Source organism: Rhinatrema bivittatum, chromosome 2 (genome assembly GCF_901001135.1).
Source record: "Rhinatrema bivittatum chromosome 2, aRhiBiv1.1, whole genome shotgun sequence".
Taxonomy (NCBI): Eukaryota; Metazoa; Chordata; class Amphibia; order Gymnophiona; family Rhinatrematidae; genus Rhinatrema; species Rhinatrema bivittatum.
This window is the reverse complement of record NC_042616.1, coordinates 689,536,912-689,564,391: the sequence shown is the minus strand read 5'-3', so window position 1 is coordinate 689,564,391 and position 27,480 is coordinate 689,536,912. Positions and strand designations below refer to the sequence as shown.

The window sequence follows — 27,480 nt, the reverse complement described above, 5'->3', positions numbered from 1 at the left end:
ATCTTTACCCCGGTGTTTCTTTGCTATTCTGCTTTACCCAATCTTCAGCATGGTGAATAAAGTTTGAAAAAAATAGAGGCCCCCCCCCCCCCGCACCAGCAGTTTGCTGCAGCGATCACGCACAGAGCAGGAGCAGGGATAGAGGGCCATGTTGCGTGATGGGGCCAAAGTGCTGCTATTTTTGAGCCGGCCAGAGTGCTGTGGCAGGAAAACCACACGGCAGACACCATTTTGGAGGTGCAGTAATACTGCTGAGGCGCACGCAGGGGAGAGATGGCGTCAGGAAAGCAGCACAGAAAAAAGCTGCGCGTCTACTCCGCCGGCTACATGACGGTAATTAGCCCCAGGAGATTGCTGAGCATTTGCCAGAAATCATTAAGGCTCAAGGGGATGTCTGCAAGGGGAATTTGTCCCTGCAGGGACTTCAGGAGCTACAGATTCTCAGGAGGGAAGTGTGGCCACAGCTCCTCCTAGGTGGAGGTGAGAAGTCCTTCCCACCGCCTTGCCTTCAATTCCCACAGGGGTGAGCCCAGAAGGGGCCTCCCTACTAAGGCAATAGATCTTTCCACTGTGTCATGGGTGGAATTTTTTTAAAGGACTGTAGGGCTTTTTGTTAATAGCAGGATGGGCCCTGGGTATAATCTCGGGAATGCCTGCATCAGCGGTCTCCCTCCTTGACATCAAGGAAGCGGTCAAAGGAGAATTTGTCCCCCCCAGAAGGATAAAGCGGAGAATGGCTCAGCGTGCTTAGGGAGAAGGTAAGAATGCAGATTCTTCAGGAGACTCCTGGGAAGAGACAGGATCCTTGATGGGGGATCCTGAGGCATTTTTGGACGAGGGGGAGATTCCTCCAGATGCAGAGCCACACAGGACGATGCTTCAGCTTTTTCACAGAGACAAGATGGGTTTCATTTTACAGACCCTGAAGACCCTTGGTTGTGAGGAGGCCTTGCCTGCAGCAACTCAGGAACCGAAGAAGAATCTTGTGATGGTTAGTTTGTGAAAGGCGTCCTGGTTTTTTCTCTGCAAGAGGCTGTTCAGGAATAGATCGATTTGGAATGGTGTTCTCCTGAGGCTAATTTTAAAACAGGTTGCTTGCAAGCGGGTTTGTACCCTATGGGTCCTAAAGCTCTAGTTTTCCAAGGTGGATGCCCCGGTCTGCGCAGTGACAAAACGTACCACCATTCCGGTGGAAGGAGGTCCGGTATTAAAAGATGCCCAGGATCGTAAGATTGAGGTGATTTTGAAACAGGCCTTTAAGGCAGTTGTCATGAATCTTCAAATCTCTGCATGCTGTTGTATGGTCACCAGGGCCGGATTACAGTTGGCCCAGGAAGCTCAGGCATTGATTGGGAATGGCTCATACCTGGAGCCAGGAGCTGTGTTCTTCGCAGATGCAGGATATAATTTGGCATATAAGACTGGTTGGGGGGGTAGGGGGTGGCTTCACAGATTGCAGCTCGAAGACTCCTCTTGCTGCGGAACTGGTCTGCTGATATTGTTTCAAAGTCCAGTCTCACCAAGCTGCCTTTTAAGGGGCACTTATTGATTAGGGAGAAGTTAGAGAACATGGCAGATTGATGGGAAGACTCCAAGTTCCCTCGGTTGCCTGAGGACAGGAAGTCTACCCCCCCCCCCCCCCCCGGTTTTAGTCAGTGAAAGGGTGATTTTGGAATGCCAGGCATTTTCACCATTCCAGAGGTTCAAGTAATCAGTACCTGCTCCTTTGCCAGGTCTCAGTCGTTTTGGGCAAAGAAGCCAAGTAAAAGAGGTGCCTCCGGCTCCGGAGCTCCTCAATCCTCCCAATGAAGTTTTGGGGGGTCCATCCTCCGGTTCCAGAGATAGGCAACTACTTGTCTCAATTTTATCGGAGGTGGGTCCACATCAATACAGACCAGTGGATCTTGAAAGTGGTACGTGTGGGTATGCCTTTTGCTTTTATGGTTTCCCCTTGCCATTCCGCAGAAAAGCAGACAGCAGTTCGGGCCACGTTGCAAAGGCTGCTTGCTCTGAAGGCCGTGGTGCCGGTTCCAAAGGATCAGAAAGGCAGCGGCCATTATTCCATTTACTTTGTGGCTCCCAAGGAGGGCTCCTTTCCACTTATTCTAGATCTAAAGGGAGTCAATCGAGCCCTTCAGGTTACCCATTTTCGAAAGGAAACCTTAAGGTCAGTCTTCATAGCGGTACAAAGGGAAGAGTTTCTTACTTCTCTTGACTTCTTGGAAGCATACCTACATATTCAAATTTGCAAACAGCATCAGTGTTACTTGTGCTTTGCGGTTTTAGGCCGTCATTACCAGTTTAAGGCATTGTCTTTTGGCCTGGCCACAGTGCCCTGGCCCTTTTGTAAGGTGATGGTGGTGGTGGCTGCAGCTCTCCGCAAGGAGGGAATTCTGGTTCATCTGTATTTGGATGACTGGCTAATCCGAGCCAAGTCGGATGTGGAGAGTTGGGTAGTGTCGAACAGAGTGGTTCAATTGCTGCAGCAATTGACTTTGTCCAAGAGCAACCTGCAGCCATCTCAGGTTCTGGAGTATCTGGGTGTCTACTTTGATACAGCTCAGGGTAAGGTGTTTCTTCCAGAGTTCCGCATTCAGAAGATCTGGGGTAAGTTTGCGCCCTGAGATTGGCAGTCTCTCCATCGGTGTGGTCGTACCTATAAATGCTGGGTTCAATGGCCACAATGATAGAGGTAGTTCCTTGGGCAGGCGTGCATATGCATCCTCTGCAGAGGTCCCTTCTGGCCTGCTGTCTCAGGAGTACAATGTGCAGTTGACCTTGCCGCTGGAAGTGATGGTTTCACTGGAACCATCTGGAGAAAGGAATAGGAGTTGGAGACTACAGATGAGAGTCTACAGGTTTGGGGAGCTATCTATCAGGAGCTCCTGAAGAGGCATCTTGGTTAGTTGGCTCCTGGAGAGGCATCTTGGTCCATCAACCAGCTGGAAGCCCGAGCAATTTGGTTTACCTTACTGCAGTTCAAGGCCCAGTTGGTAGGAAAAGCAGTGAAAGTAATGTTGAAATACGCGACAGCGGTGGCCTATATAAAATCATCAAGGGAGGACTTGGAGTTGGCAAGACTCTCAGGAAATGGATCTCCTTCTATGGGAAGAACAGAATTTACTGGCGTTGTCAGCTTCTCATATAGCAGGGGTCAACAAAGTGCGTGTAGACCATCTCAGTTGTCATGAGTTGGATCCAGGAGAATGGGAACTGCTTCCTGAAGTGTTTCGACTCATCGTGGAGCGATGGGGTTAGCCCATTCTGGATCTGATAGCGAGTCTCAAGGATGTGAAAGTGGATCGCTTTTACAGTTGAACCTGGAATGTTCTAGCACGGAGTGGATGTGTTGGTTCAGTCTTGGCCATGGGGCCATGTTTCCACCTTGGCCCATGATCAGTAGTTAATATAGAAGACAGTGTAGCATCCAGGCTTGGTGCTTCTGGTGGTCCTGAATTGGCTGCACAGTCCATGGTATTTAGATCTCCGTTTACTGGCAGAAGATCCGTGGCAGCTCTCACTGCCTGGGAGGTTTCTGCGGCAGGGTCTGGTATTTCACGACAATCTGGATCAATTTTGTCTTACAGTTTGGCCCTTGAGAGGGCTCAGCTGTTGAACCGGGGGTATACAGGTCCAATGGTGGAAACTCTTACTTGCAAGAAAGTTTTCCACTTCTTTGGCCTATATCCTGGTCTGGTGGGTTTTTGAACATTGGAGTCAGAGCCACTCTTGTCCCGTTTCAGCTTCTATTCCTTTAATACTGGAGTTTTTGCAGGAACGTGAGTAAAGGTTTGGCCTTGAACACGCTCAAGTGGATGTCATAGCGTGTTATCGTGGACGCCTTCAGGGGAGGCCCCTTTCTTCACATTCAGATGTCTGGATTTCTGAGGGGTGTGAAGCATCTTAGACTCCCCCTTGCATTTGCCAGTGCCTTTATGGGATCTGAACCTGGTTCTTTCCTTTTTGGTGGGTCCAACCTTTCATCCTCTGTGGGGTATTTCCTTGAGGTTGTTGATCCTGAAGACCCTTGCTGTGTAGAGAACCCTTTTTGTTTATCACGCCGTCAAGAACCATATTTGCCTTTCTTCCGAAGGTGGTTTCAGATTTCCATTTGAATCAGTCAGTTTTTCTACCATCCTTGAATAGTGATTAGGATGGACACAAATGTAGAAAATTGCGGCTTTTGGATGTGCAGCGGCATTTATTGCATTATCTGGAGGTTACCAATGTCTTTAGTAAGATGGATCGGCTCTTTCTCCTTCACTGTGGCTCAGTGGATTAAGGAGGTGGTGACAGCAGCATACATGGATGCTGGGAAACCTCTTCCGAAGCAGATAATAGCATATTCGACCCAGGCGGTTTCCTGAATAGAATTGCATTTGCTTTCTCCGGTGGATCTGTAGAGTTGTGACATGGGCTTCCTTGCATTTATTTGCCAGATAATATTGGTTAGATCTGGCTGCACGGGAGGATTCATCCTTTGCTAGGGCAGTGCTGCTTTGGCCTCAGGCAGCCTCCTGCCCTTCTGAGGAGTAGCTTTGGTACATCACACTGGTGTGGACTGGCTTGCCCATATGAAGAGGAAGGTGAAATTACTTCTTACCTGATAATTTCCTTTCCTCAAAGTAGGGCAAACCAGTCCACCATCTCACCCTGGGCCACCTTGCGGCATTCCATAATCTTCTGTTGTGTGAGATCCTTATTAAGGAACATAGTATATGGTAAGGATCTTGCATGCACATGGAATGGTGCTATACCTGGTGAGTTTTGTTCTGCAATATTCATTGTACAGTTTTCCTATGTGACTACTGTTGGTGAAGCTGAGTCCAGTGTTTCATTATGTTTAAAAAAAAAAAATTGAATTATTATATAATGGAAGAATGCTCTGTTTTGAATAATGATTATTGGAGGATGCAATAATGTTTAGGTGGTTTAGTTTTCACAGTTGGCTTTGAAGAAAAAATACTGGCTGGCTGATGTCTGTGGTGAGCTATGAGAGGAACGTCAGTGAGTCACTGTTCTCCATCTCCACCTGCTGGTTGGAGTGTACAACCCACTGGCATGAACTAACTTGCTCTACTTCGAGGAAAGGAAATTATCAGGTAAGAATTAATTTCACCATTTCCCCCCCACCCCTCTCAACCTTTCTCAGTTTCATTAAAAAATTTGTCATCATTACCCCTGGACTTCATCTCTCCCCCATCACATCAGAAACAGGTCTACTCCGGACTCTTCTATCCAGCCACACAAGGCCAAATAACTAGACCTGCTCTGAAAAAAGTCTAAAGTCATCCAGCTATAACCTATCCAGATACATTTATTTGGCTGGGTTAGTCAGAATTCTTAGTCCCTCTTTGGAACGCCTCCAAAATGCCCCCTTTATTATTCAGCTAAATTATAGCCAGATAAGTAGTTATCTGGCTGTAATTTAGCCGGATAAGTAGCTGAATATGCCAATTTTGCCATTTAGTCTAAATGACTAATGAAAATTCACCCCATAGGCTAATTCTTTAAACATAACACATATAAATTCTCTTGTAAAATATTTATTTTCAAAGCAAACAAAAATAATAATACATTTTTAAGGAAGTATTAAAATCAATATCGCTTTTTCTTCCATCTCCTTACTTTTGAGTTTGAAGACTTCTGTCTCTCTCTTCAATCAGTTTCTTTTCCTTGGCATCAAAATTTTCTTTCATTTGTCTGACTTGCATCTCAAGCTGGGTTAGCAAGCCTGCTTTATCTTGCCACTTTTTATTCATTGTACTGAAAAAGAGAAGGCTTGAAGTGAGCCAAGCTCCCCGATGAATATCAGAAACAACCCTTGTGCAGCACACAATGCTGAATATGGTTTATCACCTGTAAGCCTTTTTAATATCTTCAAGTTCAGCAGTCTTTTCTTCTAGCAGTATTTTTAGCTCCTCCTTTCTCTCATTGTGCCTTTCCAATTTCATCTCTAGCTCTTCCACCCGTGCAGCTCTTTCATCAATTTGTTCTTGAAAGACCTTTCGGATTTCAAGATTTTCATCACGATGTTTTCTTATTTGCTCATCTCTCTCCTGAAGTCCCTAGACATGACAATATTTACTTTATTTTGTTTGACAATTACTTCTTTATCTTGTGTTACCATTCCACATGACAGATATGATCCAATAATTGTAAAGCTAAACAGACATCAAAATAAGCTCAGCATAATTTGCGCACACAGCCAAGTCAATGTACCAAGCTAGTTTTTCTAATTTCTTTCAAGAAATCTGATTTAAGTATCTCTGTATGTATTTAAAACATTCTTGAAAGCATATTTATACGCATGCAATTTTATAAGAATATTGCCTTACAGCACTCCATACTTATTTGCACAGAAACTCATTTACCATATGTGAATTCCAGCTGCACATGCATTGTAAACATTTTTTCAGTGTAATTAGTCCTGCACTTTGACCCAGTAAACTCAAAATGTCAGGTAGGCTGAATCGCTTCCAGAGTGTAGAACACTAAAAAATAGTGGTGTAACCTTCAAAATGAGAGCATAACATCTTGAAAAAACAAAACAAACAAACAAAAAAAAAAAATCCCCCACTGTGATTTTCCCTACGATTTGAGACTTGGCACATGCTAAGTGAAATCTTGTTTTCTCAAACGCACTGCCAACCCCCCCCCACCTATTAGTGCTCATCACATACAAATGCATGTTGATGAGTCTATTAATCGCCTGGGATACTGAAAGTAAAATGTGCGGCCAAGTCGCAGATTTTATTCTCAGAAATTAACGCCTGCCCAAGGGCAGGCGTTAAATTCTAAGCAACCCAGAAGGGTGTACAGAAAAGCAGAAAACACTGCTTTTCTGTACACCCTCTGACATAATATCCTAGCGATATTAATTCGGAGGAATGGAGAAATTACTTACCTGATAATTTAGTTTTCCTTAGTGTAGACAGATGAACTCAGGACCAATGGGTATTGTGCTCTTCTGATAGAAGATGGGAGACGGAGTCAGATTTCAAAGCTGACGTCAGCCTACATATACCCGTGCAGCATGCTTAGCTCTTCAGTATTCTCCTCGAAAAGCCAGTGTGGATATATGTTGCTTGATACTTGATTACACTTGAGTATACTTGATTAACTTTGAACTGGTTCAACTGATTATATATATAAAAAATTTTTTGGCACTGGAGATCGCCGGTGCGCTGAAACAATAAACGCCGACACCTAGGTAATTGCGGGTGTCTTAACATAGAGGTAGGCCGAGGCTTACCTGTACAGTCTCAAGACTGATATCAGAGGTTCTCTATTTCTGGAACAGCCATGGGCGGGATGCTGAGTCCATCTGTCAACACTAAGGAAAATGAAATTATCAGGTAAGTAATTTCTCCATTTCCTAGCGTGTAGCCAGATGGACTCAGGACCAATGGGATGTAGAAAAGCTACTCCCCTACTGGGTGGGAGGCTGCCCGTGGCCCACTTAGTGCTGCCCTTGCAAAGGCTGTATCCTCCCTGGCGTGGACATCCAGGCGGTAGAACCTGGAGAAGGTGTGTAGGGAGGACCATGTCGCCGCCAGACAGATCTTGGCTGGCGAAGGCAGCCTGGTTTCAGCCCAGGAGACTGCCTGGGCCCTTGTAGAATGTGCCTTGACCTGTAGAGATAGTGGTTTTCCTGTCTCTATGTAGGCAGCATTAATGATTTCTTTGATCCAGCAGGTTATGGTCGCCCGCGATGCCGCTTCCCCTTGTTTCTTCTCGCTGTGAAGAATGAACAGGTGATCAGTTTTGCACAAGGGTTCCGATCTCTTGAGGTATCGGACTAGGATTCTGCCAACATTCAGGTGGCGAAGGAGGCGCGAGTCTTCCAAATCTCTGTGTTCATCTGGTGATGGTAAGGATATGGTCTGGTTCATATGGAACTGAGAAACCACTTTTGAAAGGAAGGATGGTACCGTACACAGCTGTAAGTTGCCTGGGGTGAACATGAGGAACGGTTCTCGACAGGATAATGCTTGAAGTTTGGAAATGCTCCGGGCTGAGCATATTGTGATCAAGAATGCAGTCTTTAAAGTCAAGAGGCATAGAGACAGGCCGCTTGTTGGTCTGAAGGACTCCCCTGCTAGGAAGAGGTTCCATAGATATACCAGCCACTTTAGAGGTGGCCAGAGTTGTTTGACTCCTTTCAGGAAGAGAGACACATCAGGATGAGTTGATAGTCTGATGCCATCCGCTTTGGACCTGAAGCAGGCCAGTGCAGCGACTTGAACCTTGATGAAGGAGTTGAGCGACAACCCCTTCTGCATGCCGTCCTGTAGGAATTCTAGGATTGTAGGAATCTTGGCTGTCCTCGGAAGGAGGGCATGGTCTTCACACCAGGCCTCAAATACTCTCCAGATCCGTATGTAAGACAGAGATGTGGAGAACTTGCATGCTCGGAGCAGGGTGTCAAGCAGGTTAGTCCTCTCAAGGGCCATACCATAAGAGAGAATCGAGTCGGGTCTTCGTGGGAGATCGGTCCCTGCTGAAGAAGGTCTCTGTATGGCAGTAGACGCAGAGGATTCCCTGCCAATAGTCTTCGCATATCCGTGTACCATGGTCTTCTTGGCCAATCCGGGGCGACTAGTAGGACTAGTCCCCTGTGGTGCTCTATCTTGTGAATGACCCTGCCCAGTAGTGGCCAGGGTGGGAACGTGTACAGGAGGTCTTCCTTTGGCCAGTTCTGGATGAGAGCGTCAATTCCTTGAGACTGTGGTTCTCTTCTGCGGCTGAAAAATCTGGGGACTTGGGCATTGCGACAAGTTGCTAGGAGGTCCATGGTTGGGGGACCTCATCAATTCACTATCAGCTGGAAGGCTGTGTCCACCAGCGACCATTCCCCTGGATCTAGGCTCTCTCTGCTGAGATAATCCGCTGAGATGTTGTCTTTTCCCATGATGTGGAAGGCCGAAATCCCTTGCAGGTTTGTTTCTGCCCACTTCATGAGAGGGTCTATTTCCAGAGACACCTGCTCGCTCCTGGTTCCTCCCTGGCGGTTGATGTAGCCACGGTTGTGGCGTTGTCCGACCTGACTCTGACATACTCGCCTCGGAGTCTGTGGCTGAATCGCAGGCAGGCTAGTCTGACCGCTCGAGCTTCCGGGTGGTTTATGTTCCATTCCACCTCTTCTTTGTTCCATTGTCCCTGTACTGTTAGTTCCTGACAGTGAGCTCCCCACCCTCGCAGACTCGCATCCGTGGTGAGCAAGATTCACTTTGGTGCAGATAGGTTTATGCCTTTGCTTAGGTGTTCTTCTTGTAGCCACCATTGAAGCTGATGCCAAACCTCTGTTGGTAGCTGGAGGTGAATTGAGTAGTTCTGGGACACTGGATTCCATCGTGACAAAAGGGAGCATTGTAGAGGTCACATATGGGCCCTTGCCCATGGAACAACTTCCAGAATTGAGGTCATGAGGCCAAGGACTTGAAGGTAGTCCCATACACCTTGGGGCGAACCGAGTTCAACAGGTTTCGCAATTGACCCATCAATTTCCTTCTCCTTGGAGGGGGAAGGTAGACTTTGTCCAGCTTAGTATCAACCCGGACTCCCAGGTATTCTAGTGACTGGGAGGGCTGTAGGCAGCTCTTGGCTGTGTTCAAGACTCACCCAAGTTCTTGTAGTAGGTTCTTGACTCTGGTGGTCATGTGGCGACTCTCCTTTGGAGACCTTGCTCTGATCAGCCAATCGTCCAAGTAAGGATGTACCAGAACTCCTCCTTTCCTCAGAGCGGCCGCTACCACCACAATATTTGTGAAGGTTCTGGGAGCGGTGGCTAGTCTGAAGGGTAGCGCTTGAAATTGGTAATGATTGCCCAGTATCACAAAGCGCAGGAAGCGCTGGTGGTCCTGATGGACTGGGATGTGAAGGTAGGCTTTGGATAGGTCCAGGGAGATTAAGAATTCTCCCGATTGCACTGCCATTATAATGGAGTATAGGGTTTTCCATGCGGAAGTGTGGTACCTTCAGGTAACGGTTGACGGCCTTGAGGTCCAGGATGGGTCGGAATGTTCCTACTTTCTTGGGAACGATAACATAGATGGAATAGTGACCAGTAGTTTTTTGAGTCGCAGGCACCGGAATTATTGCCTTCAGGCTGAGTAGTCTTGCTAGCGTGGTTTCCACTGCCAGTCTCTTGGGGTGGGAGTGGCATGGTGATCTCATAAATTTGTCTGGGGGTTGCTTTGGAATTCCAGGGCTTACCCCTCTCGAATGATAGTTAGGACCCACTTGTCCAATTTTACATCGACCAGTGGCCAATCCAACAGTGGACTGGCCACTGTTGGAAACAGGATGCTGGGCTTGATGGACCCTTGGTCTGACCCAGTATGGCATGCTCTTATGTTTGGTAGAAGAGGGTAAGTCTGCCTCCTATGTCTTCTTCCTGTGGATGGGTCTACGACTTCTCATTGTGGGGCATAGCCAGAGCCTGCTCCTCTCTTAATGTGGTTGTTCCGAATGGACTGAAACCTTCCTGAAGTACGAGGTGCTTGGGACTGTATGTTCCTGTAAGGTTTAAAACGCTGCAATCCTCTACCCTTGGATCTTCGGGGGGAGGAGCGCTGATATGTTCTTTTGTTCCTGTCTTCAGGTAATCTGGGTACTGGGGATTCGCCCCATTTGTTGGATAACTTCTCCAGTTCGCTTCCGAATAGGAGAGATCCTTTAAAAGGCATTTTTGTGAGGTTTGCCTTGAAAGCCGCGTCAGCTGACTAGTTTCGGAGCCATAATTGTCTTCTGGCCGCCACTACGGCAGCGACACCCCTGGATGATGTGCACACAAAGTCAGCAGTAGCATCAGTGAGAAAGGAGACCGCAGGTTCCATTGCTTCTCCAGGCGTGGTCGAGTTTCTGGAGAGGATCAAACAGGAACGTGCCACCAAGGCGCAGCAGGAGGCTATTTGTAGTGTCATTGTTGAAACATCAAAGGACTGCTTAAGGATGGCTTCCAGCCTTCTGTCTTGGGCGTCCTTCAGTGCCACTCCTCTCTCCACAGGGATTGCGGTGCATTTTGAGACACCACAGATAATAGCGTCCACTTTAGGGAAGCGTAGAAGTTCCTTGGCCGTGGGTTCCAGTGGGTATAGAGCTTCTAGTGCCCGTCCCCCTTTAAAACTGGCCTCTGGTACATTCCATTTCATTCCAGGTCAATTAGTTCCTTGTTGGGCTCCAACATGGGAATATAGCATGAGGCTTTATGGATATACACCAACATGGATTCTTTTTCGGTTCCAATGTGGGGTCCGTGCCTGGGGACCCAGTGTCTTCATAGTTTGGGACACGAGGGCTGGTAACTCGTCATTGTGGAAGAATCGGAGCATGGTTCGGTATGGCTCCATCTCTGGAGGGATTTCCCCTTCTTCCAGGGAGTTGGTTTCCTGTTCTGAGGTGTCTGGATCCCCATCCGGGATGATCTTGGTTAGGAGAGGCATGTCTCGAGAGTCTCGGGAGGTGCTGGGAAGGATTTGTGCTTCCGGTGGAGTTTGAGGCAAGTGTACAGCTGGGGCTGGTTGCGCCTGGACAAAGGTTTGCAGCAGCCCTTTGAAAAACTGGACCCAGGAAAAGTAGAAGTTATGCGCCATATGGGGTACATTTTAAAAGAGAGCACGCGCGCGAACAAAAGTACGCTGGATTTTATAAGATACACGCATAGCCACGCGTATCTTATAAAATCTGGGATGGTGCGCGCAAAGGGGTGCACATTTGTGTAACTTGCGCGCGCCGAGCCCTGTGCGCGCTGCCCGTTCCCTCCGAGGCCGCTCCGAAATCGGAGGGCCTCAGAGGGAAATCGGAGCGGCCTCAGAGGGAACTTTCTTTCTACCCCCCCGCACCTTCCCTTCCCTTCCCTAACCCCCCCCCCCCCCGGCCCTATCTAGAAACCCCCCCCCCTACTTTTATTGGAAAAGTTACTACTGCCTCCGGGGAGTAGTAACTTATGCGCACCGGCGGGGCAGGCCCCGACAAAGGCCGATGTGTCGGGGCACTCGGCCACGCCCCCGGACCGCCCACACGCTCCCAGACACGCCCCCGATACATAACTGCGCCCTCTGGCCACGCCCACGACCGCCCCTTTTTGCAAGCCCCGGGACTTGCACACGCAGGGGGGGTTTGGGGTAGGTTATCGGGGGAGGGGGTACGCGCATATCTTACGCGCGTACCCCTTTGAAAATCTACCCCTAAGTGCGCAGAAGTTATGCGTGCAGGCGGGTTTTGTGCACTTGGCCCAGTTATGCGTGCAGCCTAGTTGTGCGCGCAGCTAAGCGTGTATCCCTACAGGCATGCTCAAGTGAGGCACCTCGGGCCTCTGGCCTGCTCTGAGTGTGATGACGGCGACGGAGAGAAGATGGCGCCGACGACCCCGGCGACAAGATGACAACCCCCCCAGAGGGTCTCCACGTGTGTGGACCCTCGACCAGATCGGAGCCTAGACAGAGGAAGGCTGCTCAACCCGATTTAAACCCCGTCAGAGGAAGGTTGGTACGGCTGTTCAAGCCTTGGAGACCGGAGATTTAGATGAAAAGGTTTCTACCTTATCTGGTCTCGGCGCTTACCGGTCGCGTGCCGGGCAGTCTCCAGCTGCGGGGGAAGAGGGAAATACCTTCACCTCCGTGTTCGAATCTGCACCTGCTGCCTTTCAGCCACCCTGGAGGCAACATCCACGCCGGGAATCGGCCGGCGGACTAAGGCTCACCTCTGAAGGATATCGAATCGACCTCAGGAAAGTCTCGACTGGGGGAGGGACCATTAGGTTTCACCACAGGAGAAGCAGGGCTCTCTTCTTAAAAGTAAATTTTCTTTTCTTCTAAATGTTACACTATTCTCTTTTGGATAGTGTCCGCATCTACTATGGAAGACAGAGAAATACTGAAGAGTTAAGCATGCTGCACGGGTATATGTAGGCTGATGTCAGCTTTGAAATCTGACTCTGTCTCCCATCTGCTATCAGGAGAGCACAATACCCATTGGTCCTGAGTCCATCTGGCTACACGCTAGGAAACGAAAAAACAAACAAACAAACAAAAAAAACCAACTGCCCAGTGGTCAGTGGGTTAGAAAAACGGCCGCTCAATTTTACCGACAAGCGTTTTTCTAACCCGTGGCTGTCAGCCACCTCTTTACTAATAAGGAGGCACTAGGAACATGCTATTGTCCCTAGCACCTCCTTATTAGCCCAACACCTCATTTAAATAGAGAACCGAACACCCAGGAGAGGTGCCTGCGTGTGCATCGGGAGAGTGGGACCTCAACATGGAGCACTGGCTCTCCCGCATTTTTTACATTATCGGCCCGAGAGTAAGCCCTGAATTTCAAATAAAGTGAAACCCCCTACCTGCAGTTATTTCTGAAGACAAAAGAAAAATAAATCACACTTTTGGGTTATATGACTTACACTCCATGCATTGTCTATCTCAGCATGCACATTTTCTCTCATTCATATTCGTTGTAGATATCCTGAAAACCCAACTGGCTGGGGGGGGGGGGGTCCCCAGGACAGGGTTGGGAACCCCCGGTCTATCTGATGACATATGAGACATGTAACTCTGATGCTGCTTGTCAAAGCAATACAACATTTGTAATTTAAAAATTATTTTCTATATTTTATTGAGTAGTGTGTTATACTTTACCACCATATACTTTCAGGAGGCATTTAAGCATAGTTGATTTTGAACCTTGGGTTGTGTTTGATTTGTCACTTCCAACATGCTGATAAAGCCTACAGTTTGAAATTGCTTAAGCCCCTTCACATTTTCCTCTGTGACGTCTCTCATTTATTGCCAAATCACGCATCAAAATCATCTCCTTGTCTTCCTTTGGCCTCTTCTTTGTTACACCTCAGATAAAATGCTAGTACCAGTCTAATTTTTCTGTCTCCTGTTTCTTCCATCTTCACAAATTCAAACAACTTGGTACATTTGTTGTCTAAACATATTTATATTTCAAATTCATTATGTATAGCTCTTATTTCTCACAATACTCCATCATGCCCCTTCCATTCCCACTGTCTTTGTAATTTATTCTTTTTTGCCACATAAGCTTAAACAGGTTTTGCGCCTTCACTCTTTCTTACCTACATTTAAATGTACCTTTCCAACATGAAGATGACCTAGAGATTGCCAGCAAATGTAAAAAAGCATTAGGGAGGACGGCAGGATGTTAATCCTCACAAGTGGGTGTCATCATCCGTTGGAGACTGGCCTGAACTTTTATGTCAAAATTTCTAGAACTTTGAATGCCCAGAATGCCATTATGCCATGGGTTCACATGGGGGCCCCCCTTCAGTCTTATTCCTTATCTTAAATAAGGAGAAGCCAACTCCAAGGAGAGGGCGTGTGGGTTTTGTGAGGACTGACATCCTGCTGTCCTCGGAGAACACCTGTTTCAGGTAAGTAATTCTGCTTTCTCCAAGGACAAGCAGGACATCAGTCCTCACAAGTAGGGAATTCCTAGCTACAGACTGCCCTGAACAAAAAAAGGGAACAAAGCAGTACCAACGGGACAACAAACTGTTTTTGTTTGAAACAGACCTTTTTTCATTTGTATATTCCTAAGATTGGCAATATGGAGCAAAACCAAAGGGCTCTAGGAGAAATGAAGCTCGTTTCTACACCTCAAAGATTCTGCAGGACAGACTAGCTAAACCTATTGTCACATCAGGAGTCCCTGTCTAAACAGAAGTGTGATGTGAGGAAGTGCTGACAGCAAAACCTTCATCTGCTGATGAAGGTTTAGACTTGCTGGGAAGAAATGCTTAAATCTCGAGACAAATTTAAAAATATAATAATTTTTGGAGGATTAAACTATTATTGGCTGTTTACACTGTCTGCTAGTTTTAAGGTTAGTATTTGCCAGTGTTACAAGTGTATGGATAGTAGGAAAATAGACTGATTCTCTGAGCTATTAATAGATAGCATTTTTTTTTTTACCAGTGTTTAAATTGTGAGTTTGCAGAGATCACTTATTTGATCTGAGAAAGTGAATGTACTGGTTCCAGAGCAACTAGTTAGATTCCCAATCTCCCACCCATCCCATCTCATTTTTGATATATAGATTATCACCCCCATTAGGAGCAAAGTCTTCAAAATAAGTTATTCACCGTCAATAACATTAAATTATTCAGAGTAGTTAAATCACAAGTGGATAGTGATAAATTGTAGCATACATAACTGGAGATAAATGTTTAAACCACCCCATTTTTTGGAATTAATTTTTAATAAGGTTGTCTTAAACATGGGCAAATTGTAACTACAAGATTTTCATTACTTCAATTTTATTTTATTGTCACCATTTAATTTGATTTTATTTATATGTTTTTAAACAATTTTTTGATATTTAATATTTATGTTTTTGTTGATTATTGATTGTTTGTCTTTACAGTAAACAAAGCGTTTTGTATAATTTATTTTTAGCCCCTGAGGCAGCCGTTCCGTAGATGGCGAAACTCGGCCAGAGTCGGGCTTTAAGAAATATATACGTCTCCACTGCAATAAAGTTTTGAAAAAGACTGAGACTGGAAGATTGGGCATCTAAATGGCAGCTGAAATTTAATGCGTGATGCGTATAGGAAAAAATAACCTATGCTGTAGTTAACCACCCAGGAAAAAGATCTAGCCATCATAGTAGATAATACATTGACATCGTTAGCTCTGTGTGTTGCGGCAGTCAAAAAAGCAAACAAAATTTAAGGAATTATTAGGAAGGGAATGGTGAATAAAACATAGACTGTCATAATGCCTCTATGACTTCCATGGTGAAATTGAGTACACTGTTCAATTCTGGTTGCTGCATCTCAAAAAAGATAATAGATGCACTGGAGAAGATAAAGAGAAGAGTGAATGATAAAGTAGATTGAATGGCTCCTGAAATTAGGGCTATTCAGCTTGGAGACAAGACGGCTGAGGGAGGATATGATGGAGGCCTGCAAAATCATGAGAGCACTAGAATGGATAAATGTTAATCGATTGTTTACTCTTTCAGATAACAGGAGGACTAAGGGGCACTCCATGAAGTTAGCAAGTAGCACATTTAAACCAAATCGCAGACCATTATTTTTCACTCAATGCACAATTAAGCTCTGGAATTTGTAAAAGGAGGATGTGATTAGGGCAGTTAGCTTAGCTGTGTTTAAAAAAAGGTTAGGATAAGTTCCAGGAGGAGAAGTCTATAAACTATTAGTCAAGTTGACATAGGGAATAGCCACTGCTCATTACCGGCATTAGTAGCATGGGATCTATTTAATGTTTGGGTACTTGCCAGGTTCTTGTATCCTGGATTGGCCACTATTAGAAACAGGATGCTGGACCTGATGGACCTTTGGCCTGACCCAGTATGGCAACTTCTTATGTTCCTAACCCGGATTTTTACTGATTGACTAATTTTAGTCTGGCTGCTGGTCATGCACTAATAAACATTAATCACCAAATTATTACATTTAAAAAAATGCAAATTTTAAGACACTTAATACATTTAAAAACTCTAAGCACATCCAACAACCCTTAAAAGAGACATATCTACTCCTTACCAACCTTAAGACTTTATCAACTCAACAAATTAAGATACAGACAGAAGCCCAGAAATGAGATGGGAGTTATCCAGTCTTTTGCACTGCGTGTCAGAAGTATGATTATCTACCTGTTGGTGAGAGTTTGCAAAGAAGTTCTGGCTCTCAGAAAACAAGTTCCATCTCTGAAGGCCAAAGTGGCAGACCTGAAAGAGCTGAGGCAGACAGAAAGGTATATAAAGGAGACCTTCAGAGACATAGTAGAGTGGTCCCAAATCCAGTCTAGCAACCCTTGTGCTGCTTTGGAGGAGCAAGTTCACCTAGCAGGAGACCCTGGTCGGGCAGGAAGTGATCCTGTAGCTAGGACCTGCTCTTCAGGTGATGCTTTATCCTCTTGCACTGAGGATGTCTTTCCATGGGTCTGTGCCCAGGAGGAAGGGTTAGGGCAGCTACTATAGTGTCTGATTGGATCATTAGGAAAGTACATAGCTGGGTGGGCTGGTGGGTGTGAGGACCACTTCATAACTTGCATGCCTGGTGCAAAGGTAGCAGACTTCATGTGATATTTAGATAAGAATTTAGAGATTGCTGGTGCGGAGCTGGTGTCATGATACACGTGAGTATTATTTATTTTATTTATTTATTAGAAGCTTTTATATACCGATGAACGTTGGGAACATCTCATCGGTTCACAATGAACATAGGAACACAATGAATATTACAATAGATAGGAACAATACATAGGATACATACAATACATAGGAACACAATGAACATAGGAACACAATGAATATTACATAGGAACGTTCAGGAGGGAAGGTTCTGGAAGATACATTTAGGCTTTTAGGTAGGAAACTGAAATCCAGAACCTCCAAGGCTGCAATTCTCAATGTTTCCCATTGGACACCAGAGGCAGACCAAGCTCCAGGTTCTCAATGCATGGATGAGATGGATCTGTGAAGAGGGCTTTAGATTTGTTAGGAACTAGGGAATATTTTGGGGAAGGAGGAGCCTCTAATGGGATTGGTTCCCCCTTAACGAGAGTGGAGCTAGGCTGCTGACACTGACCTTTAAAAAGGAGATAGAGCAGCTTTAAAACTAGATGATAGGGGAAAGCAGATAGTCGCTCAGAAGTGTATGGTCTGAAATGAAGTACCTTTGAAGGATACTAACAAAATAGGGAAGTCAGGGCATCCTGATAGAGAGATTGCAATAAATACAGTAGCCCAGATGACTAAGTAAAGAGCAGATAGAGCAGGAAGATTCCAACTGATAAGCAGGTGGTTAATACAAACAAAAAACATACTTTAAAATGTCTATACAAATACTAGAAGTGTAAAAAAATAAGATGGGAGAATTAGAATACTGTATCAGAGGGAATAGCTAATCCGATCATTAACATATCATATACATGCCGCGGGCGGAAAGGGATACGCGTCGATTTCAAGAAGTGGTAAGGACGGGTAAAACCGGATACCGAATCGCGGGTTAGACATACGTGTCCAAATTGTGCGTACAAAGCGGGTTAGAAACAGGGTAACCGCGGCCGCGCTTTACTGTATCGGCCTGAAAATTAGCAATATAGTAATTACAGGTGATTTCAATTATCCCAGTACTAACTGGTTAAATGTCACATAATGATATACTAAGGAGGTAACGTTTCTAGATGAAATAAATGACTGTTTCATGGACTAGATGGTACAAGAACCAATGAGAGAGGGAGATATTTTAGACACAATCCTTAGTGAGACACATGATTTGGTACGACCGGTAATGATGTGGGGGCTACTTGGCAACAGTGACCATAACATGTTCAAATTTTTTTTTTTTTTTTATAACTGTCTATTTTTAGAAATGCACAAGACACACAAGAGAATATAAACAGATTACATGGCATTGAAGAAGGTCAAATAACAATAAAAAGATATTGAATCCCAAAGACTCATTCAATTATAAAAGGAAGGGAAACAAATCAAACAGGAACAGTAACTTTTAAAGAGCTGCGTGGGTGCATACATACGCGCATATGCCTGCTAATGGACTATATGTGTATACAAGTGCGCGCAATTTTATATGGACATGTGCAGGTGCACGCAAATGCTGCCTCTACCGCGTAAGTGGGGAGATTTTGCTACACATGTGCCGAAGCAATTGCCAGTTTCCCCAGTTCGTTCCCAGTTCGCCCAGTTAAAGAATAGGACTTCCTAACGCCCCTAGTTTCAGAACCTACTTTTTACCCTGTTAGCCCCAATCCTTAAAACTCAACTAACTGTTTATTTTTTTTCGTTTCAGGACTTACATGCTATCCATAGCAGAAGTTACGCGGAAGGGGACCCCATCGTGTGCTTGTGCGTGTAAATACTTACGCACAGATTTCATTGAGAAATCTAGGAATGTCTGTACCCTGCCTCTGTTTTGCAAACTATTTTATATGCACGTACAGCAAGTGTTGCTTACCTGTAACAGGTGTTCTCACAGGACAGCAGGATGTTAGTCCTCACATATGGGTGACGTCAGTGGACGGAGCCCTGCTATGGAAAACTTTTCTGTCAAAGTTTCTATAAAGCTTTGACTGAAGCTGGCACACTGAGTGCACTAAGCATGCTCAGCCTGTAATTATCCCTGTGACCACAGGTGTCTCCCTCAGTCTCGTCTTATAGCAAAAAGTGCAAGCGAAACTAAAATAATAAAACGTATGTAGACCCAACTCCGCGGAGTGGCGGGTGAGTTTCGTGAGGACTAACATCCTGCTGTCCTGTGAGAACACCTGTTACAGGTAAGCAACACTTGCTTTCTCACAGGACAAGCAGGATGGTAGTCCTCACATATGGGTGAGTACCGAGCTGAGGATGCCCAAGAGTGTACCCAATGCAGCCAAGACGTGCAAAACGCGCAACGACAGGGGTGGAATTTGGTAAGGAGGGCATCCTAAAACCCTTAACGGGTTGTGGAAGGATGTTGGGTAGTTAAACCGAACAGAAAAGTAATAGAAGGACTGGCCAAACATGGAAGCATGCCGGCCAGTCTTATCTAAGGGATAATGGGCTGCGAAGGGATGGAGAGAGCTCCAGATCGCAGCTTTACAAATATGTACAAGCAGCACCAGCCGAAGGTGAGTTATTGAGGCTGGTACGGCCCTAACAGAGTGTGGTTACACATGGTGTTGTAGTGAAAAGCCTGCTTGTTAGTAGGAAAGAGAGATACAGACCGTCAATTAGGAGGAATAGGTCTGTTCACCCACTGAAACTCGCAGCTTGGCTTTTGCCACAGAAGGAAAGTGTTAGGTGTAATTCCTATGGAGTGTAGTGCGGTCTGGATAGAATGCAAGTGCACGTTTACAGTCCAAGGAGTGGAAAACCCTCTCGCTCTGGGAGAAAGAGGTGTTGGGAAAGTGGCAGAGTATATTTTGAGTAAGGTGAGATGCTGCCTCTACCTTAAGAACGATATGTAGTTGAGTATGTAAAACCACTCGGTCACGGAGGGTCGGGTGAATATGTAACAACGTGTGGAACTCACTGACCCTGTTGGCAGAAGTGATGACTACAAGGGAAAGAATTTCCCATTGCAGACTGTTATGTGAGAGGAATGGCAAGGCTCGAATGGGGAACGCATGAGTCTTGTAAGCACTAATATATATATATATATGCCCCTTTCCGTAACCAGTAAAATAGAGGCAGCTTAATCAGTGGATAACCCATGGTAAGCTAACTTGGAAGGAGTTGAACCGTTAATCGGGTATCCCCACTCCCAAGTGGTACGCCAATTGGAATCGAGGCGTACCCATGTAGAGGATGTCTGGGAAGCAGAATCCGAGGGAGTAAGAGAAAAGCGTGGTGAAGAAATAAAGGGGGGTAACATTTTGAATGGTAAGATTTATGTGTAGAAGGTTTTTGAAAATCTACCAGTACCTGAGAACATCAGTGAGTCCATGATATGAGACTGACCTGTGAGAAGGCGAATTGGTTACTGGTATGATAGATTGAGAAGTATGGGAAAGCATACTGGTCTCGGCCAGGACATGGGTCTGAAACAGTGAACACCGTCCCAGTGCAGCATAAAAAGGGTGCTGGCTATGAGAGGCATCGAAAGAGACACATATAAGAGGCCTTTGTTGCAGCAAAGGCGTCCATGGGAACGCATTGGAGACATGTGTAGGGAGTAGAATCTGTCCACCGTGTGGCTTTGATTCAGACGCAGAGGGCAGGTTCAGTTCACCTCAGCAGTAGAAGATTTTTCTCGCTACACATATAATCCAAGACCATCCGGGAGCATGGATCTTATGTGGAGAAGGTCTACTAGTGCGTTCAGTAAGTCTGTTAGATAAGTGGCCCGGGGATGCATGGAGTGAGCAAGGGCCAAGAGTAGAGCTGCACAGCTTCCTAGCAGAGCAGCTAAGAGGTTGTGGGTGCTTGTGTGTTGGAAATACCACAATGTCACTATGCTGTCTGTCTGTATGCACAAAGGTTTGCTGCATCGGCAGTATTGTAAGGCATAAAGGCATAACTCATGGCTCAAAGCTCCAGGAAGTTAATGTAAAAGTCTGCATGGAGCGGAGAAGACGCAAATTGGGTTGAGAAGATGTTAGTTCGAACTCTGCAACCCTGAGTAAATGCGAGCATGAGCAGGACCAGTCTAGATTTTGGCTCTAGATCTGCAATATGGATCAGGGACGATAGCGGTTGAACATCTTACGTCCACTGATAATTGGATTTCACTGAATCTTACTTATAGCAAAAACTTTTTTTTTTTTTTTAACCCATGAGTAAATGCATGGTGATAAAATACCGTGGCCCAACAATGAAAGAATTGAGGGGCTCAGGTTATGGTGTAAGAACATAAGAACATGCCATACTGGGTCAGACCAAGGGTCCATCAAGCCCAGCATCCTGTTTCCAACAGTGGCCAATCCAGGCCATAAGAACCTGGCAAGTGTATGCGCGCAGAGACACATAAGAATTTGTCAGAATGTCTGTGCGGTTGTTGGACAGGAAGGTCGTTGTGACTGTGGTGTCCAGAAGTATGCTCTATGGGATTTATGGTAGTGAACAGCAATCCCAGGTAGTAGATTTATAGTGAGTCATGAAGAAGGTAGAGGTCCTTGCTTGGGTTGACTGTGTTATGCAGCTGTCCATGCAAGGAAAAGCATGAATGATGTTTTACTCCGTAGAGAAACAGCAGTCACTGCTAGTGATGTAATGAAATACCCCAGTTGCCGAAGCTGGTGCAACCGGCAGAGCTTGGGATTGTAATATTGTTGACTCACCATGAAGCACACAGAAAAAATAGAAGAGAGAGGCAACCTATTTACTGTGGTACAGAAGCATGGTGACGAGAGATACCATTTTACCTGCACCTTCTGAAGAAAGTTGATATTTCTGAGGTCCAGGATGGGCAGAGAGTAACTACTTTCTGTTGAAAGAAAGAATAGTGAGATTAAAACTCCCCCCGCCCCTGCACTTTAAAGCGTCCGGGGGACTGTACCCTGAACCTTGGGACAAAGTGGGGTGGCTGCTCTGATATCCGGCAAGTTGAGAGACCAGGAGGTGTCCAACTAGTGAGGCTGATGTAATCAGGATATCATGTAATCTCCCACGGGAGCATGAGCGGTAAAAGTCGTACCCACATTTGTGTGTGCTATACAAGAAAACGACGAGACCTGTCGCCAGGTATTGAGGTGGACTTGCAATTGAGACAGTGTTTGCTGAATCTCGTGTTTAGCAAATCAGCGAATGCATCTGGAATTTCGGTCCTTAATTAGGAACCAGAAACCAGAGTATTAATCAGTACAGAGCCCGTTGCTAACAACGGGAGGATGTCCTGATGTAATCCCAAATGATTGGTAGAGAGGTTCTTTTGGTATTGTGTCCAACATAGCTGGCAATAGCGATATGTAATACTAATACGGCTCTTGGAAGGCCAGACGACCTAGAACCTATCGAACCATATGGCCTGGTTTAGGGAACAGGTCTCAATGGGATAGTCGCTGAAGCAGGATTAAAGTAGAGTACTTACCATCCGTCGTGGATCGCAGAAGGAAGAGCCGGCGAAGATGGATGGCTCCGTGGATTTCAGGAGTCATAGAGGTATAGCCTGGTGGAAGTAGACTTCCGACTCAACTCTGTAACCCGGTATGGTGGCACAGGTACAGAGGAGTCCAGGCTGAGCGTGTCTGTCGCTACCACATTAATTTGTGGAGGTACAGAACCCTGCACCGGTGTCGGTGGGGAACGCCTCGGGTACAGGGGAGCCATTATGACTCATGAACCCAGCCCTCTTTGCAGCGGCTCGATGTATGGTGATGCCAGTGCAGAATTCCTCGGAACTCGGTCCGGTCATTCTGGAGCATGGAGGACTGCCAGCGTTGTGTGGAATAGCGGCGGTGGAAGTAGCGATGTTGCTCGGCCTGGGCATTCTCCAGCACCGAGTAGGATAGCACCGATGTGCTGGATGGCGTCAGTGGCAGACGATCACCGTGCCGGTGACAATGAGTGCCACGGTGCTCAGCCCGGTCTTTCCCCAGCGCCAAGGTGGACGGCCTCGCTGTCCTGGATGGCGAATGATGATGGACTATCAGCATGCCTGCACTGCTCCTGGCACTATGTAGTGTCGTAGGCTGATATGGGGCTGTAGTAAAAACCCCAAAGCATGGAGCACTGTGTTTAGGTGAGGGCATTGCGTGTAGGTGCAATATTGACGGAATCGATGGCGGCATGGGGTGGCCTTGAGGGTATCGTCAAAAATATATATATATATGAAAAAATGTTGATGGCTGGGCAAAGCAACGATAACAGTAACGTGGCTCCGACGGCATCGACGGCAATGATGTGGCATCGAAGGATCGAAAAGACATCGATGGCATCGGAAAATTGATGTCGGCATCGACGAAATCGATGGCCGCATCGATAGGATCGATGAGGACACCGATGGAAACGACTTGGGCGTTGACGGCATCTATGGATGGAGACGGGCACCAACAGCATCGGTGGCATGGCCACGTGCATCGACGGCATGGCTACGGATGTCGACGTCCTTGATGGCATTGAGTTGGGCATCGATGGCATTGACCTGGGCGTCGATGGAATCAACATCGACAATGGCATCGATATGGCATCGACCCGGGCATCGATGTCATGGATGGAATTGATCCGGGCATCGATGGAACCAGCCTGGGCATCGATGGCATCGATAGAATTGACAATGGCATTGATGGCACCGACCCGGGCATCGATGGAACCGACCCGGGCATCGATGGAACGACCCAGGCATCAATGGCACCGACGACACAGAGGTGTGCATCGATGGCATGCGCCCGGGCATCGATGACACTGATGGAAAAATCAGCTCCATGGATGAAAACATCGATGGCACTGAATCAATGCGGGGATCGATGGCATCGACGGACCACCGGGGGAGGGGTGTCGAAAAAGGCAGGATGGCCTGGAAAGTGGTACCGATGGCAGCGATGGGGCATCGACTGCACAAAGGTACCGAGATATGAATTTGACAGGGGGCCCTGGCGGCAACGGTAACCATGGAAGTCCCTATTCCACTAGCGCTAATAACCAGGCAGAGGGTCACAGGGGACACTCACAGGCTATGTGGGGCTAACTGTGAAAACATAGGGAGAGGGAAGGCCGCAATTCGGTTGGTAGGCCGGGGAAACCGTAGTGAGGTGACAGGAACCGACCGAAAAACAGGGCATAGTACTCACCGAACGTCGGTTAAACGTACGCGAGGGGAGACCCGCACAGGGAAAAAGCATTTGTGAAGTAAAAGTTTAAGTGTTTCCGTGCGGAAAAGTTGTGAGAATTTCTCACAGAGCTCCTAACCGCTATGCTTACTGCAGAGCGGAAAAAAGAAGACTGAGGGGAGACACTTGTGATCACAGGGATAACTGCAGGCTGACTATGCTCAGTGCACTCAGTGTGCCAGCCTCAGTCAAAGCTTTATAGAAATTTTGACAGAAAAGTTTTCCGTAGCAGGTCTCCGTCCACTGACGTCACCCATATGTGAGGACTACCATCCTGCTTGTCCTGTGAGAATGGGAGATAGGTGGTATTCGCGCGCTTTTTAAAATCCACACAGTGCACACCAGCCCACCTTCTGGGTGTATCTCACAGCTCTCTCACATAGGACTTTTAAAATTCATCTTTTAGAATATATCAAGGTGTCAGCAAGCCTGTCAGTGTGCCCTTAAGTGCATGGGCCATCCGGTCAACTCATTCATCTATCCTATGAGCAATCGCAGAGAAAAATAAAGCTTGGGCTTTATGTTTGATTCCGAGACTGGTTATCTATAGACATTTTGTAAGTGCATATATAAAAAAAAAAAAATACTGATCAAAGGCTAAAGCTTTTGAATGTATATACTGTTGTATTTGAAGTATATGTTTTGCTGATGCAATGTTGTAAGCTGCTTTGGGTCCTCTGTTGGAGTAGGGCGATATATAAATTGAAAATATAGTGCAATGTAATAACACTATTTTAAGATGAAATCTGGGGATCAAAGAAAGGTTTCTTGACTGTGAGAACATTGCACTGATTGGGCTGGCTTCATATAACCAGGGAGTAAACAAGATATCTACAGTCCACTCCAGCTCCTGCTGGAAAATAGCAAATATAATAAATATCAAGGCACATCTGGTATTTGCTATTAGTGTCAATTCAGTATAGCCAAAATAAAATAATATAAAACCTACAAGTTTTATGAATTCAGGGCAATATTTTACACTAGAGGTAGTCTAATGAGGAACATGTTTGAATGTTATTTGTTCTGAAAATAAAATAAAAAACAACTTACTTCCTTTAATTTTCTGATGGTTTCTGTTTGGTCGTCCACAACTTTGGTTTTAATTTTCAGGGCATCATTATTATGTTCAATTTGTTTTTTAAGAGTCTCATTTTCAGTAATTAGAACCTCAATTTTAGCCTCCAATTTTCCCCGATCTTGAGCTAACGAAACTCCTGGATAGCAAGAAAATTCAAGTTAGAAAACTTTCCAAAAACAGCAAATGCAAAATATATTTTTGTCTGGCAGAAATTTCACACCGGTGCAAACACAAAAAAGACAGCTTGAAATACTTAATACATATGCAATGGTATCTATGGTTAAGCATTTTTTAACACAAAATTGTTACGTAAATGGCCTCGAAAGGCCTTGCATACTGTTACATATGCGGGTGATTTAGTGTGCCCTTGGGTCTCAGCCCAACCCCAGACGAATCCAGGTCCGAGCTGAGTGTTGGCGACGTGTCCCAGGATGGCAGAGACACAGTCTTACCTTCTGCCGGACCTGCAAGCTCCCAGCGCCAACAACATGATGATGTTGGTAGATGAACGGTCTCTGACCGTTCCGAGCCCTTTCGGACCTGCCGCTTGGATCGGCATGGAGCAGCAGGCCGGCCTGAGGATGAGGGCAGACGGAGGCCTTGACACAAAGACATGACACCAAAGTTGATGCGACGGCATCACATACGAGGGTTGAAGTGAAGACATGACACCAAGGCTGCTGAAGACATGACACCAGGGCTGTTAAAGACATGACACCAAGGCTGATGCAACACCATCAGAGACAAGATGAGGAACTTGACAACGTCCAGACGAGACTAGAAGCTGGGCAGGTAGACATTGGCACTGTCTCTCAGGGCGCCCTACTCAGCCCACCTTCACGGGTGGACCCAATGGGCTGGTCGCAGAAAACCCTGTCCCACTACGCACCCTACACAGCCCAAGGAGGCTGGTCACGGACCACAAGGAGAGCGGGACGAGCGCAGGGAAGAATCCAGCCGAGGCAGAACTTCGATGATGGAGCCAGATGTCATCCGAAGCACCACAAAGGCTGGCAGGACAAGACGGCTCAGGAGCACAGTCCACTGCCGGCATCTTCCATGACAAAGCTGCATGACCCGGAGATCCACGGCCAGCAGAATAGAAGGCTCCGGAGCAAGAATGAACACCAAGGAGGGCTAGAACACCAGGAAGCGAGACGTCAGGAGATGAGACACCAGGACACCTGGACGGGGACCTCAGGCAATGAAGACATGGCATGACGACATGGTACGAAGCAGACGAGACGAGGAGCTCCACAAAGAAGATCAAGGACTTGTCTGAGCGCTGGCAGGCAGGAGCCTCCAGGGCTGAAGTCACTCCGATGCAAGGCAACGAGGAATAGCAGGAACAGCTCTTTTATAGGGCTGAAGCAGGAAATAGTCACAAAGGTGGGGCCCAGGGCATATCCGGCCGTGGGCCCTTTAAATGGAGCAGAGAGGCGCAGCTGCGCGCCTAGAAGGCAGGAAGCAGGAACTGTGCAGGCCCGTGGACAGCAGTCCTGCACCGATGTCTGTGTAAGAGCAGGGCTGAGCTGGAAAGCAGGCGATGTCGGCAGCGGCTCCTGCCGCTCCAGGAAGCCCTGATGACGGCTCCAGCCGCCAGGCAAGACCGGGGCTTGCGGCCTCCAGCCCCAGAGGTAGATGAGACGTCGGCGGTGGCTCCGTGCCGCGAAGATGAGGCAGGCAACATGGGAAAATCCGCGGCGCCTGCCGCGGTGAAGCAGGACACCAAGGGAGGCTTCCGGGCCGCGTGAGGAACTCGAGTCCGCGGCTTCGGCCGTGACGGAGTCCCGACATCGGCGGCATCCGACTGCATCAGATGAAGAAGGCAGCAACGTGGTAACTGGAGCCTGCTCGCGAGGGGACCCGCGGGCAGTGTTCATAACAAAAATCTGCCCAATGTACAATCAATGTATTCCAGAGACAATTAATAGTCACACAAGCACAATGGAGAAGTCCATTACCTGCTATTAAGTTCACTTAGAGAATAGCCACTGCCATTAGCAATGGTTACATGGAATAGACTTAGTTTTTGGGTACTTGCCAGGTTCTTATGGCCTGGATTGGCCACTGTTGGAAACAGGATGCTGGGCTCGATGGACCCTTGGTCTGACCCAGTATGGCATTTTCTTATGTTCT

General features: G+C 46.6%; 1 protein-coding gene across 8 annotated transcripts in view; it reads right to left on the bottom strand.

The window, feature by feature from the left end:
• The window catches only part of LRRCC1 (leucine rich repeat and coiled-coil centrosomal protein 1), a 221,413-nt gene that overhangs the window by 28,607 nt on the left and 165,326 nt on the right, over window positions 1-27,480 (bottom strand). For all 8 annotated transcript variants that reach the window (XM_029591580.1, XM_029591582.1, XM_029591575.1 and 5 more), the window contains 3 exons: window positions 25,314-25,477; window positions 5,860-6,068; window positions 5,629-5,766 (listed from right to left, as the gene is read on the bottom strand). In XM_029591580.1, the coding sequence (XP_029447440.1) occupies window positions 5,629-5,766; window positions 5,860-6,068; window positions 25,314-25,477 (511 nt within the window). The remainder of the gene's footprint in view (window positions 1-5,628; window positions 5,767-5,859; window positions 6,069-25,313; window positions 25,478-27,480) is intronic.